The 11,315-nt window shown below is 45.5% G+C and overlaps 1 protein-coding gene across 1 annotated transcript; it reads right to left on the bottom strand.

The window, feature by feature from the left end:
- Positions 1-6,817: 6,817 nt before the first annotated feature.
- GADD45G (growth arrest and DNA damage inducible gamma) lies at positions 6,818-8,542 on the bottom strand. The gene is made up of 4 exons (XM_082074842.1): positions 8,402-8,542; positions 8,179-8,280; positions 7,868-8,081; positions 6,818-7,485 (listed from the first exon to the last, which is right to left on the bottom strand). The coding sequence occupies exons 1-4, from the start codon at positions 8,452-8,454 to the stop codon at positions 7,375-7,377; spliced, it is 480 nt and encodes a 159-aa protein (XP_081930968.1). The 5' UTR covers positions 8,455-8,542; the 3' UTR covers positions 6,818-7,374.
- Between the last annotated feature and the right edge of the window lie 2,773 nt (positions 8,543-11,315).

The following is an 11,315-nucleotide window of genomic DNA, read 5'->3' as shown; positions in this document are numbered from 1 at the left end:
AGCCTGAAGTGAAGGTAAACTTATAAATTTCAAAAGGTACCTTACCATAGGAATAAAAACATGACATGCTTCCGAATTAAACAATATTTTCACATGTGCTTATGCACCTGAAAGCTGGCTTAGATATTACAAAAGCAAACAAACAGCACTTTTTTAAAAAATTATTTAAATCAATAAAATAGGTTCTGGATTGGAAAATGCCTCTTTCCAGAGAGCCACACAGTCTACCTTTGCTTTAAATTAGACCTGCTAGCCAGGTGGTTAGAGACACCTGGAACAACTTTTGTTGTCGTGTTTACTAGGCAGAGAGCGTGCTTCTGTTACCCATGGCCCCAAAGCACAAACAAGCACCTGTTTTTAAACTTGCACAATTCAGTCCAACTCAGTGAGGCAGCGGTCGGTCAATGCAAGGTTGCGCCTGGCATCCCTGGGGGTGAGCGGTTCCCACCCCAAACAGGACAGGCTGCGCACAGCCCATCTGTTGTTCCCCTGCAGCACTCCAGGAGTGGTAGTGTCCAAATGACACAGTCATTTAGTACAAACCATGCAGTGCCTGTTATTACTTTCTTCTTCAGCAGTTTTATTTGAAGGACTTTATAGTGCTACATAAACAGAGCAGTATGTAAGACAGAGAACATCTGTATTACTGAAGGATACAATTGATACTTTGGAAAAAGTGATGTGCTTTAACATCCTATTTTACACTGCGTCGACTAGCTTGCACTTCATTTCTCACTTTCCACAAGCATGCCTTCAACAGCATGAAACCACCTATAGAAACCATTTATAATGACAGTATGCATTTTTTTGATCCAGAAAAACAGCTTACAGTAAGGAGTTTGCTTTTAACATAGGCAAATTTAAAGCACAGAAATGTTGTACAACAGCAATAGACATTGGCACTGGTGTAAGATTTCATAGTCTACCATTCAGTAGCTATTATCTCCTACCATGCAAGACGATGCATCACCTTGAGCTTATCTATATTTTTAAAAATGTTTTGTGACATTGTAACAATTTAATCCAGTGATTCATATATTGATGTGTATCTTTCTCTTGGGGTACCATCCTATTCATCCTTACATCATCTGGAAATCATCCGCAAGTATTGCATACCATTGTACCTACAAAGAAGGTCCGGCTGTATAATGAGTGGCAACTGAAGAGGACAGGTTCCACACTGGGTACAGTCCCTGCTTTGGCTGGCACAGGGCTCACAAGGTGCCCTGGCTATCCTATGGGGTGGCATGGCAGTGGGGCAAGATCACTACTCATGTCCCATGGAGCCACCTGCTCCTCAGGCACAAAGGCAACGGGCCAAGCAAAGCCATTCCAATGCTGCCAGTTGGGCAGTGCTGGCTTATTAAAAAACAAAACAAAAAAAACCCACCACTTTGGCAATCACTTCTAGAAATAATCCCATTCATCGTTCTTGCCTCAGAAACAATTAAGTTCAGCAGGTTGCTGCCAAAGCAGATTTTTAACCCTGTTAGTTCAAGAGCATGCAATTGTTTAAAACACATCAGTATGTGTATTACACTAAAATATCTTCTTCTGTGGAAAGCAGGCCAACGTATTTCTCTTCTTTTATTGACAAAACCTGCCTATTTATTCTTAATCAGCAAATAATTGTGCTGTTTGTACCTCAAGTGTGGTCCCATGAACTGAAGGCTCAGTAGCAGCTGGAAAGCATTGGCCAATCACTTAGAGCAGAGGTGTCAAACTCATTTTTACTAGGGGCCACATCAGCCTCTCATTTGCCTTCAAAGGGTTGAATGTAATGTTAGGAGTGTATAAATGTAGGAGTAGGTACTTAGTAGGTACTTAGAGAATGTCTTCTGGCTTGGTTTCTCCCAAGCGAAATCCTGTTTGCATGTTTCAAGTCTGTTCTGCCATGTGAACCAAAGCAGGTTAGCAGGCAGAGATCCACAGACTCACTTCAGCCACTCAACTGATCCAAGCTTAAAACACTTATGCAGCTGTGCCCTATGCTACACATTCTCAAACAGAAGAGTAAAGCCTGAAGTCTGGTACGTAAGTTTATGGTTATACAGCTAAATAACCCGATGGTTTGGAGCTGTAGCTAGTACCTGGTAGGCGTCTAACAGAAGTGCTGTGTTTCTGGAAGACAAATTAGAAACTTTTGGACGTAGTTACTTTTTTAGGCATTTAAATAGACATTACTAAGCACCATTGCTTCCTGCTGACTTCAGCTGGATGTGAAAGCTAGGCTGCTATAGCTTAGGTGCCCTGAAACAGGGAGTAGGAAGCAAATTGTAGATTCACCATCCTAAAAATTCATAACTTCATGGTGGGGACAGTCAAAATGGCTTCTGACACTGAAATTGATCTTGGGTGTTCTTTGTTAAATTTTAACCCTATTCTACAATGGATTATAACATGTGGGACTTTCTACAGAGAGTCACAACAGTTTGTCTTGGAAAAAGAGTAGGATTTTCTCATCAGTTGTAGCAAAAAGGAGATATTCATTCAGTCAGTAAACCTCCTGTTATATAGCTGTAGCTATCTTTTCAAAGGAGAAAAAAAAAAAAATAGAAAGTTGCACAAACTAGTTTTGAATCAGCAGCATGCATTCATAATAACTTTTCAAAGTCATGATTTCAAAGTAAAGTCAGCTTTACAGAAAGGATTTAATATACAGAAGAATATAATTTTGTTTCCTTCCTTGCATTAAAATCAGAAAATACGCATGGCAAACTAATCAAATGCCAGTGCAGTTGGAGATTGGAGGAGACTTTGTAGCCACTACAACTGTTACGTCTGGAATCTGATTATACTTTTAAAGACACCAATATATTCAAATTAATACTTCACACACTGCAGTATTCAGAGTACCATGTATAAGCGTATCTTACTGCAGCATAATAAAGAACAGTAGGAGTTTTCACTCATTCAATATGAAATAATTACGCACAAAGTATTAACTCAGCTTTTCCAATATCCTATCATTGCATGTTCAGACTTCACAAAGTGAGCAAATCACACCTGCCATGATGAAATGGATAAGGAATGAGCAGGAATGAGACGCAGTTTTCATAAAACCCTGTGGAAAGACCGGCTCTGGTGAGGCGCCTGTACTATCTGTACAGCTCCATCCCTCTGCCAAATTCAGTTTCTGCCACTGATGCTTGGCAATGAATGAGGCCCTGTGGATGCATAGGCATGAGCACAGCTGTCCACAATGTGTGTCAATACAAGGAACACAATATTCACACATCCTTCTCCACAAATCTTTCTTGCTCACATGTGTGATGACATTCACTCCACTAGTCGTACACTATCTGTATACTTGCCATGGTCTAACCTGGGCACACACTGCTCTTTACTCCTGATGACAGGAAATTTGAGAGTCAGAGTTGATAGATTTGCTGACATGAACCGAGTCTCCCTTATGTGTCAGACAGTGGTGCTAGAGCATGTTTCTGCCACTAGTATTTTTTCAAAGATCTTCTCCTTGCAGAACATGCATTAATTCAAACAGCCTTCACCTGTGACTGAAACTCCTTCAGTTTGCAGAACTCCAGGGCTCAAAGAGGGCACGTCAGTGCTCCTTTCCTGAGCAACCAGTGCTACAAATGCTGCTCAAGCTGATCATCCAGCATATACAGAGATTTTATGCAAACATTATTCTGTGCAGCAGTTTGCCTGACTCTTTCTAATATACTCTATTAGACTCCTTTTTGTATTTCCCACTCAACAGCAAAGAGGAAGCATTGTTTACAACAACTGTACCCTGTGTGCCAATATGTGTATATATCCTGATAAGATGATACGGCACTTGACTCAATATAGCATATACTAAAAGCATCAGGCATCTAAAGAGATCACCATCTATAACCACAAGAGAGAGAAAAGTAAAGTGATGCGCAGAAGTGTAATAGGAAGAAAACACCACTAAGAGAAGGAAGTAGCATACAAGGGGAAATTCCTTTCAGCCAGCACTATTAGATGGTGAAATAGATAACCAGGCAGAGAAACATAAACCTATTTCTCAAAAAATTTTAAATGAAACTTTACACCTCACTTCATTAAAAAAATGTACTTAGAAGTATAGACTACACAACACGTCTATGTTTATAATATTTAAATACACATTTTTGATCACCCAGTGGCACACAAGTGAAGGGCTTGATAGAAAGCAGACCCTCAGAAGCAGAACCAGAAGCACCACCACTCTGTGACTCTGCTCCATGTCCTGCACCTCCTGCTCTGTCGCCAGGCTACCTCATGTCCTGGAGAACCACCTTTATTATTAATAGCTACTAACCTAAATCTCTTCCCCAGAGTGCCTTGATGTGTCCCACCACAACACAAAGCAAGCCAGCCTGTGAGACCACACAGCATGGTTGGGTTGGAAGCACTTTGCAGAGGTCCCAGCAGTCCTTGTCAGCCCTGCAAACCCACGGTGCCCCTGTCCCAGGCACTTCTGTTTGCTGGGAAGGTGAGGTACCTGGGCACACTGCTTGCAGACACCAGAGGTTACTGTCCATGCCCTCTAGATCCCCCCAATACCTGACAAAACACTCCGGACATCTGGTGAGCCAACCAACACCTCCCCACCAACTGTCCCCACCACAGCCAGTAACGGCCAAGTCTGTTGCCTGTCTTTAATAACTATATAGTTGCTCCTTGCACAGTTATATATCTGAGCACTTAAAGATTAAGTCTGCTTGTATCAGTAGATACCAGCTGCTGAATTTTTGCTACATTAAGTAGTGTTGATTGTTGCGTATATTTGCAGAAGCACATAATTTGCAAGTTACAGCTGCCTTCAGTTGCAATGCCGTATTAATAACATTTGCAGGCTAACTCAGTTTAACACTATTTGTGTTACAGTGTATCTGCATTGAGCCAGAAGGGATTTCAGGAGAATTGTATGGATCCCTAAAATAAGAAATTGTGAACCTCTCATGAGGCACAGCTTACAGCTTCACAAGACTGCTGGGGAGGTGAAGGTCAGGTTGCTGTCTTCTAAGGAACTAGAGGCAACAGTACTTTGGTGTTGCCTCATTAATTTCATTGTTTGCTGCATAATACATTTCTTCCACAAAAGCTGGGAAGTTAAGCTTCCTACCAGGTACAACTTTCTAGCATAGCATAGTAACATAGCCTACTGTCTCAGCCAAAAAATCAGCCACACTTCTCCTCTGCTATAGTTTAATTATATATGTGTTTGAGAACTTCCTTCGATCTTCTCAGGCTTTTGTTTAAACCACTCAAGGCTGTGAAGTACTCCTTACCCTTTATGTAAAAGTTGATTTCAGGACAGTTCACTTTAATCTGTTCTTGGCTCTGAGTACAGATTAGGCCTGAAGCAAAGAACAGAAATGTGTTTCTTAGCTGTAAAACCATTGAAAATTAAGAAACCTGCAGTCGTTAAGGGAAAACTGTAAAAATGTATAACGAAACATCCAGGCTTGATATTCTCTGTGTATCAAGGCAATTACCTTCAAGGCAGTTTCTGTTATGACAGCTGCCAAAGTTGTTTATTCCCTTAGCTCCTGCATGTGACTTTTCTCAAAGTCCTACAGCAGACACCAGTTGATGAGTGCAGGTTAAGTAGAAAAACAGGCTGTGCAGCAACTCCTCTATCTTAAGCAGGAACGGTTAATCCTTAAGAAGGAACAGTTGCAGAGGTCTGAGGCCCCTATAGTTTTTGCTTCAGCCTAAATTCTGGTGAAGTGGCCATCCTACAGCCTCTCACGACAGTAACAGAGGCCAAGCAGACCTCAGTAAGTCCTGTACAAGGGAGCATATTCCAGGAATGCTGGAGCTGCATTTGAACTGCCCTTATCAGGAACAATGAAACCAAGAGCAAGCAGCTTCCCAGAAACCACAACTGTTCAAGATACCCCATGCAGAAATGACCACTTTTCAGCAAATGCTACTGTCAATCACTGCAAGCCAGCTTAGAGGAAATGTAGTTGTGAAAACTTAGTATTTTTAGTGTCTACAGAGGAAGTGAGTAGTTCAGCTTTCTTGCTTTCTGGAAAGGGGGCCATTACTATGCCATTTTAATGTCAAGTACTGAAGCACACATACATAGCTTGTGCACACAAATGGGGTGGTGTTTTCCTTCTTAGTACAGGGCCAAATCAGCCCACTCATATTAACTTTCCCTGACAGGACCTCTAAAAAAAGGCCACAATCCTTAAATTGTTTTGGATTTAATTTGGAGTTGTCATGCAATTAGGTTTTGCAAAATTGGCTTCTGGAGTGACAGCTTCTATTGTCACAGCATATGGCAATCAGAGATCAGCTTGTGGCAGATGTGATGTTTATTCACTATTAGCTAGTTTTAGATTTAACAATGTCATTCTAATCAAAGTAAATGTTAGATGTATTTGACATCTAAGGAGTTTTGCAGCCCCCCATTGTGTTTAATATGCTTCTGTCAAGTGGGAACGCTGCAGCTCTGAATGTATCTTACCGAGTCATATTTAAGAACTAATGATGCAATTTACTGGAGGTCTTTATTTCAAAAATCCATGTTTCTAACATGTATTGTGTTCCTTCAGTAGACTACAAAGACCACCTATTACAATAAGTGAGCTCATTAAGCATGCAGCTCCTTAGTCTTGCAAGCTGTTGCGATAAGCAGCTGTTGCAGGAGGGTGAAAGGTTGAATTATCAACTTGGACAGCACAGCTCTTCATTCAGCTGGCCCAGGAGAGAAAGTATTTGAACAATAGCTCCATTACCGTGGAGTGTACCTTTGATTACAGCACATAAGCAAAACATCAGTGGTATTTCAGTAACATGCCTCCCCACCCAGTAAGCGAGACACTCCCAGGTATTAATTGTCAAAAATTTATTATGAAAGCTTCAATAGCAGCAAATATTTCAATAGAAATTATTGCATTATTAAACCAGTTCTGCAGAGTGACCCAAGAGGCCTGTTGAAGTCTGCCCGCTTTGGAGTCTCAGTAACCAGTCCCTAGTAGTCCATAAAATATTGAAACTTAGTCTTCTCTGTGTTTTGTAGACAGAACCAACAGTTTCTAGTTACAGTACTCTGTCCAGTCCTTCTGGAAAGTTTTGGCCCACTTCCCCCAACCTTCTCTCTGCCTTCTGAAACAGCTCCACTTAACCAGGAAACTTGCAGCACTTCTTTCAGTTCCATGGTATGTCAGCCTCTCCACGGTTGCAGCCTACTGGGGCTCACTGGTGAGGCGAGCTGTTCTCCTCTTTCTCCTCTGTAAGAGCCCACTGCATGCCAGTCTGAGTGACTTTAATCCAGTCTCTTGACCAGGCTAATCCATGGAATCAGCAGCTTGTTGCACATTTCGGTGAACCTATGCCACGCTTAGAATGCAACAAAGATTTCAGCCTTCTCAATGCACTGGGTCACCATCACTCAGGCAGGGTGATTGTTGGCACCCAGTCATTTACATTTCGGCTCTCCTCACAGAAAAAGTTCAGCTTTTCTAGAGCTGGGTCCTTCCAGCCATCCTCATTTGGATTCTGCCAAAAAGAAAAAGGTTGCACATCATTAGTGCTGCCGGCCAGCTGAGGTCATCACAATATTTACAGAAGCATTAGACTAGGAAGCAAGGCATTTGTCCTGACACAGACAAAGCAGCGAGCAGAGACATTACCCTTGTGGACAAGAGAGGAAATCCATATTTACGAGAAGTGTTGCCTACTACTACTACTACTACTCAGCTGACTTGCTGTACAGCAAGTGCCAAGCCCCCTCTCTTCGCTCAGAAGAGGATCTGACCACCAGAGGAAGATGGGTCCACCCCAAAAGGCTCTGACTGTCCCATGCAGAGAGGCCAGTAGCAAAAGCACAGCCCCGGCGGCCAGAGCCCCGATCAGCACCCTTGTCCCGCAGGACACTCACCGTGATGAGGATACAGTGGAGGTCCCGTGGCTCCCCAGATTCCTCGCTGGGCCCCACGATGGCCGCCAACTTGGCCACGTCGTTCACCCGCACAATGTCAATGTCGTTCTCGCAGCAGAAGGCCTGAATCAGGGTGAAGTGGATCTGCAGGGCGATGTCCCCCTCGTCCTCCTCGTCTGCGGCCAGCACGCAGAACGCGACGTTGTCGGGATCGCTGCAGGAGAGGAGCGGCACGTTGAGCCCGGCGGACGGCGCCACACGGCCCCGCAGCCCCCGCCAGGCGCCCCCCGAGCCTCGCCCGCCGTACTTACACATTCATCAGCTTGGCCGACTCGTAGACGCCGGCGGTGAGGCAGCCGCGGCGCTGCGCCGACACCAGCAGTTCGTGGAGGGCCTTGCCGGCGCCCTGCATCCTGCGCCGGGAGAGAGCGGAGAGTCAGCCCGGCGCCGCAACCGTTCCCGGCGGCCTCGCGCTCCCCTGCTCCTTCCCCCGCCACACACCGCATCCCCGGCCCACCCGCCGCCCGGACCTACCAGTCGTGGCCCGCAGGCACAGGCTCCTGTCCGTGGATCTCCTCCAGAGTCATAGCAGCGAGTCCCCACAGCGCGGCAGGCAGCAAAAGCTCCGAAAACCCCCTTAGCACAGAGCTCTACAGCGCTATGAGGCACCAGCTCGCCGGCCGCCCTATTTATAGCCCGCGCGGCTGCGGCGCCGGCAGCTGGCGGCGCCTCCTGGGCTCCCATTGGCCGGCAGGAGAGAAAGGGGGGGGGACTATTATTATGCTAATCAGCGCGCGCCGGCGAGGAAGCGTGGGGGGGGGGGAGGAGGAGCGGGTGGCTCGTGCCTGGAGGCCACGTGGGGAGGGCGCGCGGTGGGGGCGGGGCGCAGGCACACGCCGGTCCGGCCGCCCGAGCCAGCGGTGGCCGCGGGGGTTCACCCACCGGGCAGTGACGGGGAGATGCTGTCTGGGCTTGGAGCTGACAGTCCAAGCAGTGCAGAGGGGGAAATTAAAACAGGAAAAAAAAGGTTATAAAAGTTCTATCGATACGGTTTCAGTAAATGCAGATTCCCTGCTCCTGGGAAGGAACGGCCCTTGCAGCAGCCCAGGCTGGGGAGCAGCTCTGTGGGGAAGGCCCTGGGGCCACGGTGGGCAGCGAGCTGGGCACGGCCAGCAGTGGCCCCGGCTGCAGGGAAAGGTCCCCATGTCCTGGGCTGTATGAACAGCAGCGTGGCCAGTCGGGTGAGGGAGGTGATAATCCCCCTCTGCTCAGCACTCGTGAGACAACAGCTATGTAGTTTGTCTGGTTTTGCCACCCCCAGTAGAGAAAACACATCAGTGAACTGGAGCAGGTTCAGATGAGGGCACGGAGGTGTCCAGGGCTGCAGCACTGTCCTGCCTGCAGGCAGAGCGACCAGGGCTGGTTCAGCCTGGAGGAGGCACAGTGCAGACAACACCAAACAGCAGCCCCCGAAAACCTACAGGAAAGCCATGGAGAAGACAGGGATAGCGTCTTCCCAGCAATGCCTAGTGGGGACAAAAGAGACACCAGGCACAAACATAACTGAGAGGCTCAGACAGGGTATAAGGAAAACCCTTTTCCCCCTGAGGACAGTCAAGCAGTGGAGGAGGCTGCCCGGGGAGGCTGTGCAGGGTCCATCCTTGCAGGCCCCAGTGGGACAAAGTTCTAAGAGGCCTGGTCTGAGCTCTCTGGTGACCTGCTGCAAGCAGGAGACCTCCTAAGGTCCCTTCTGGGCTGTATCGTCTTATGAGTCTACCATTTAATTTTTTTTTTGTTGTTCCAGCAAGTAGGGATTTTTTTTTCAGTTAAACATTATTAAAAGTAGATCTAATTTGGATAGTAACATGAGCTTGAGTGTACCTTTAAAAATTAATTGTGTGAAATGTGTATGATTGCTGAACTCAGATCTGAACCTGTTTCTCAGCAAACCAAGCAATAGCAAAACAAATTTTCCCACTATGAAGGAATAGGCTCTGAATATTAAATAAAATATCACTTCCCAAGTCCTTTTAGTCTCTGACATCTCAGCTTAGGCTGCCAGTTAGTACTTGCCCACCGAGTCACTGCTTCCGACCAGCATCAAGTCACTTCTCAGAGGTCGTGGAGAGCCACCTTGAGGTGGACCCGTGTCCATTGCAAACCTGCGCTGGACAGAGTCCAGCAGGTTGCACAGAGAGAGCTCTGTCACCTGTCCCCCTTGCTGATGCTTTGCCTCTGGTCACATCATCCCCTTTCAAACGCCCAGACCCCTGTGATGTCTTCCCAGTACTTCACTGGGGGTTCTGAATCAAGCACAGCTCATCTGTGACTCTGTGGATGGTGTACGCTTGTCTGCTCAGTAGTTTCATCCTCTTTAAGCAGTGTAATTTTAGAAGTGCTCCTCAAACTCAGCCACTTCCATGGCTTGCTGCGTTTCTAGTGCAGTTGTTTCTAATTAGTGTCTGTGCCTTACTACAGGTGATAGCTTTGGACCATGCAGCAATCTCTCAGTAAGCTTCCATTTTAAACTGATGGCGACAGCAGGGTCTGCAAGATGCATCCGACTTCTCTGAGAACATTTCTCAGGTGATATCTGAAGACAGCAGAGACAATTCTTTGTTGTAACCACCAATTCTCCAGCCTACTGATGTTTTTCACCCTACTAATGTGCAAAGGCATTCTTGACTTGTGAACCTCTGCCAGAGACCTCACACAGTGAATTTACTTGAGCAAGACAGAAATTCTTCGTTTGTTTTCTCTAAAAAATATGGGAGATGTTTCAGGATATTATCTCCTGGCCTATATTCATGAAATGGCAACTGTGTCTGCTTGTTGGAAGGAGCACAGTGTACTCAGCTTGCACTGTTCATTCTCAAAAGGTAAAAATCTTTCATACATCTGTCTTTTTCTTTTCTTTAAATATAGAAATGGGGAGGAATGAAGAAGAATAGCTTGAGCGGTAGATGGCAGCTTCAGATTTTCTCTTGAAATTGGGTTAGACATGCTAAATGGTACATGTCTAAGAAGTCTTGAAGGGTCTATTTCTGATGTACTACAGCTTCAGTGCATGATGAAATAGGTGGAAAATCTAGGACTGACTCAGAGCTTTGAAAGATGCTGATATTAGCTATGCCTTTGATGAGTTTTCCATTACAGAGGAAATGAAAATTACTCAAAATGGATTGAAATCAGTAGGCCAAAGTAACTCGTAGTGTATAATAGTGCATATGTAGCAGCATAACGTATATAAGCACCTAAATAATAAACTGATGTACAAAACCATATTAACACATTAATCCTTTCACATGCAAGCTTCCAGTTTTGGCTTAATGACACAGCACCCTGGAGCTAAGACTTCTTGTCATCACACTTTTCAGTTTGCCCCATTATTCCTGGGTCTCCTAGCACAGATGGTGCTGAAAGCCACAAAGCATTACCAGACACCTGA

The sequence above is a fragment of the Streptopelia decaocto genome (genome assembly GCF_964273445.1).
Source record: "Streptopelia decaocto genome assembly, chromosome: Z".
In the NCBI taxonomy this organism is placed as follows: Eukaryota; Metazoa; Chordata; class Aves; order Columbiformes; family Columbidae; genus Streptopelia; species Streptopelia decaocto.
The sequence above is the reverse complement of the archived record's forward strand: the minus strand, read 5'-3'. Positions and strand labels throughout refer to the sequence as shown.

What these genes read in the sequence shown, in the direction of transcription:
- GADD45G (XM_082074842.1), bottom strand. Translation starts at nt 8,454, where the DNA reads ATGACTCTGGAGGAGATCCACGGACAGGAGCCTGTGCCTGCGGGCCAC. An exon ending in GTGCCTGCGGGCCACGACTG is followed by an intron (nt 8,281 to 8,401) that starts GTAGGTCCGGGC and finishes CTCCCGGCGCAG; the next exon opens with GATGCAGGGCGCCGGCAAGG. An exon ending in TCCACTGTATCCTCATCACG is followed by an intron (nt 7,486 to 7,867) that starts GTGAGTGTCCTG and finishes TCTTTTTGGCAG; the next exon opens with AATCCAAATGAGGATGGCTG.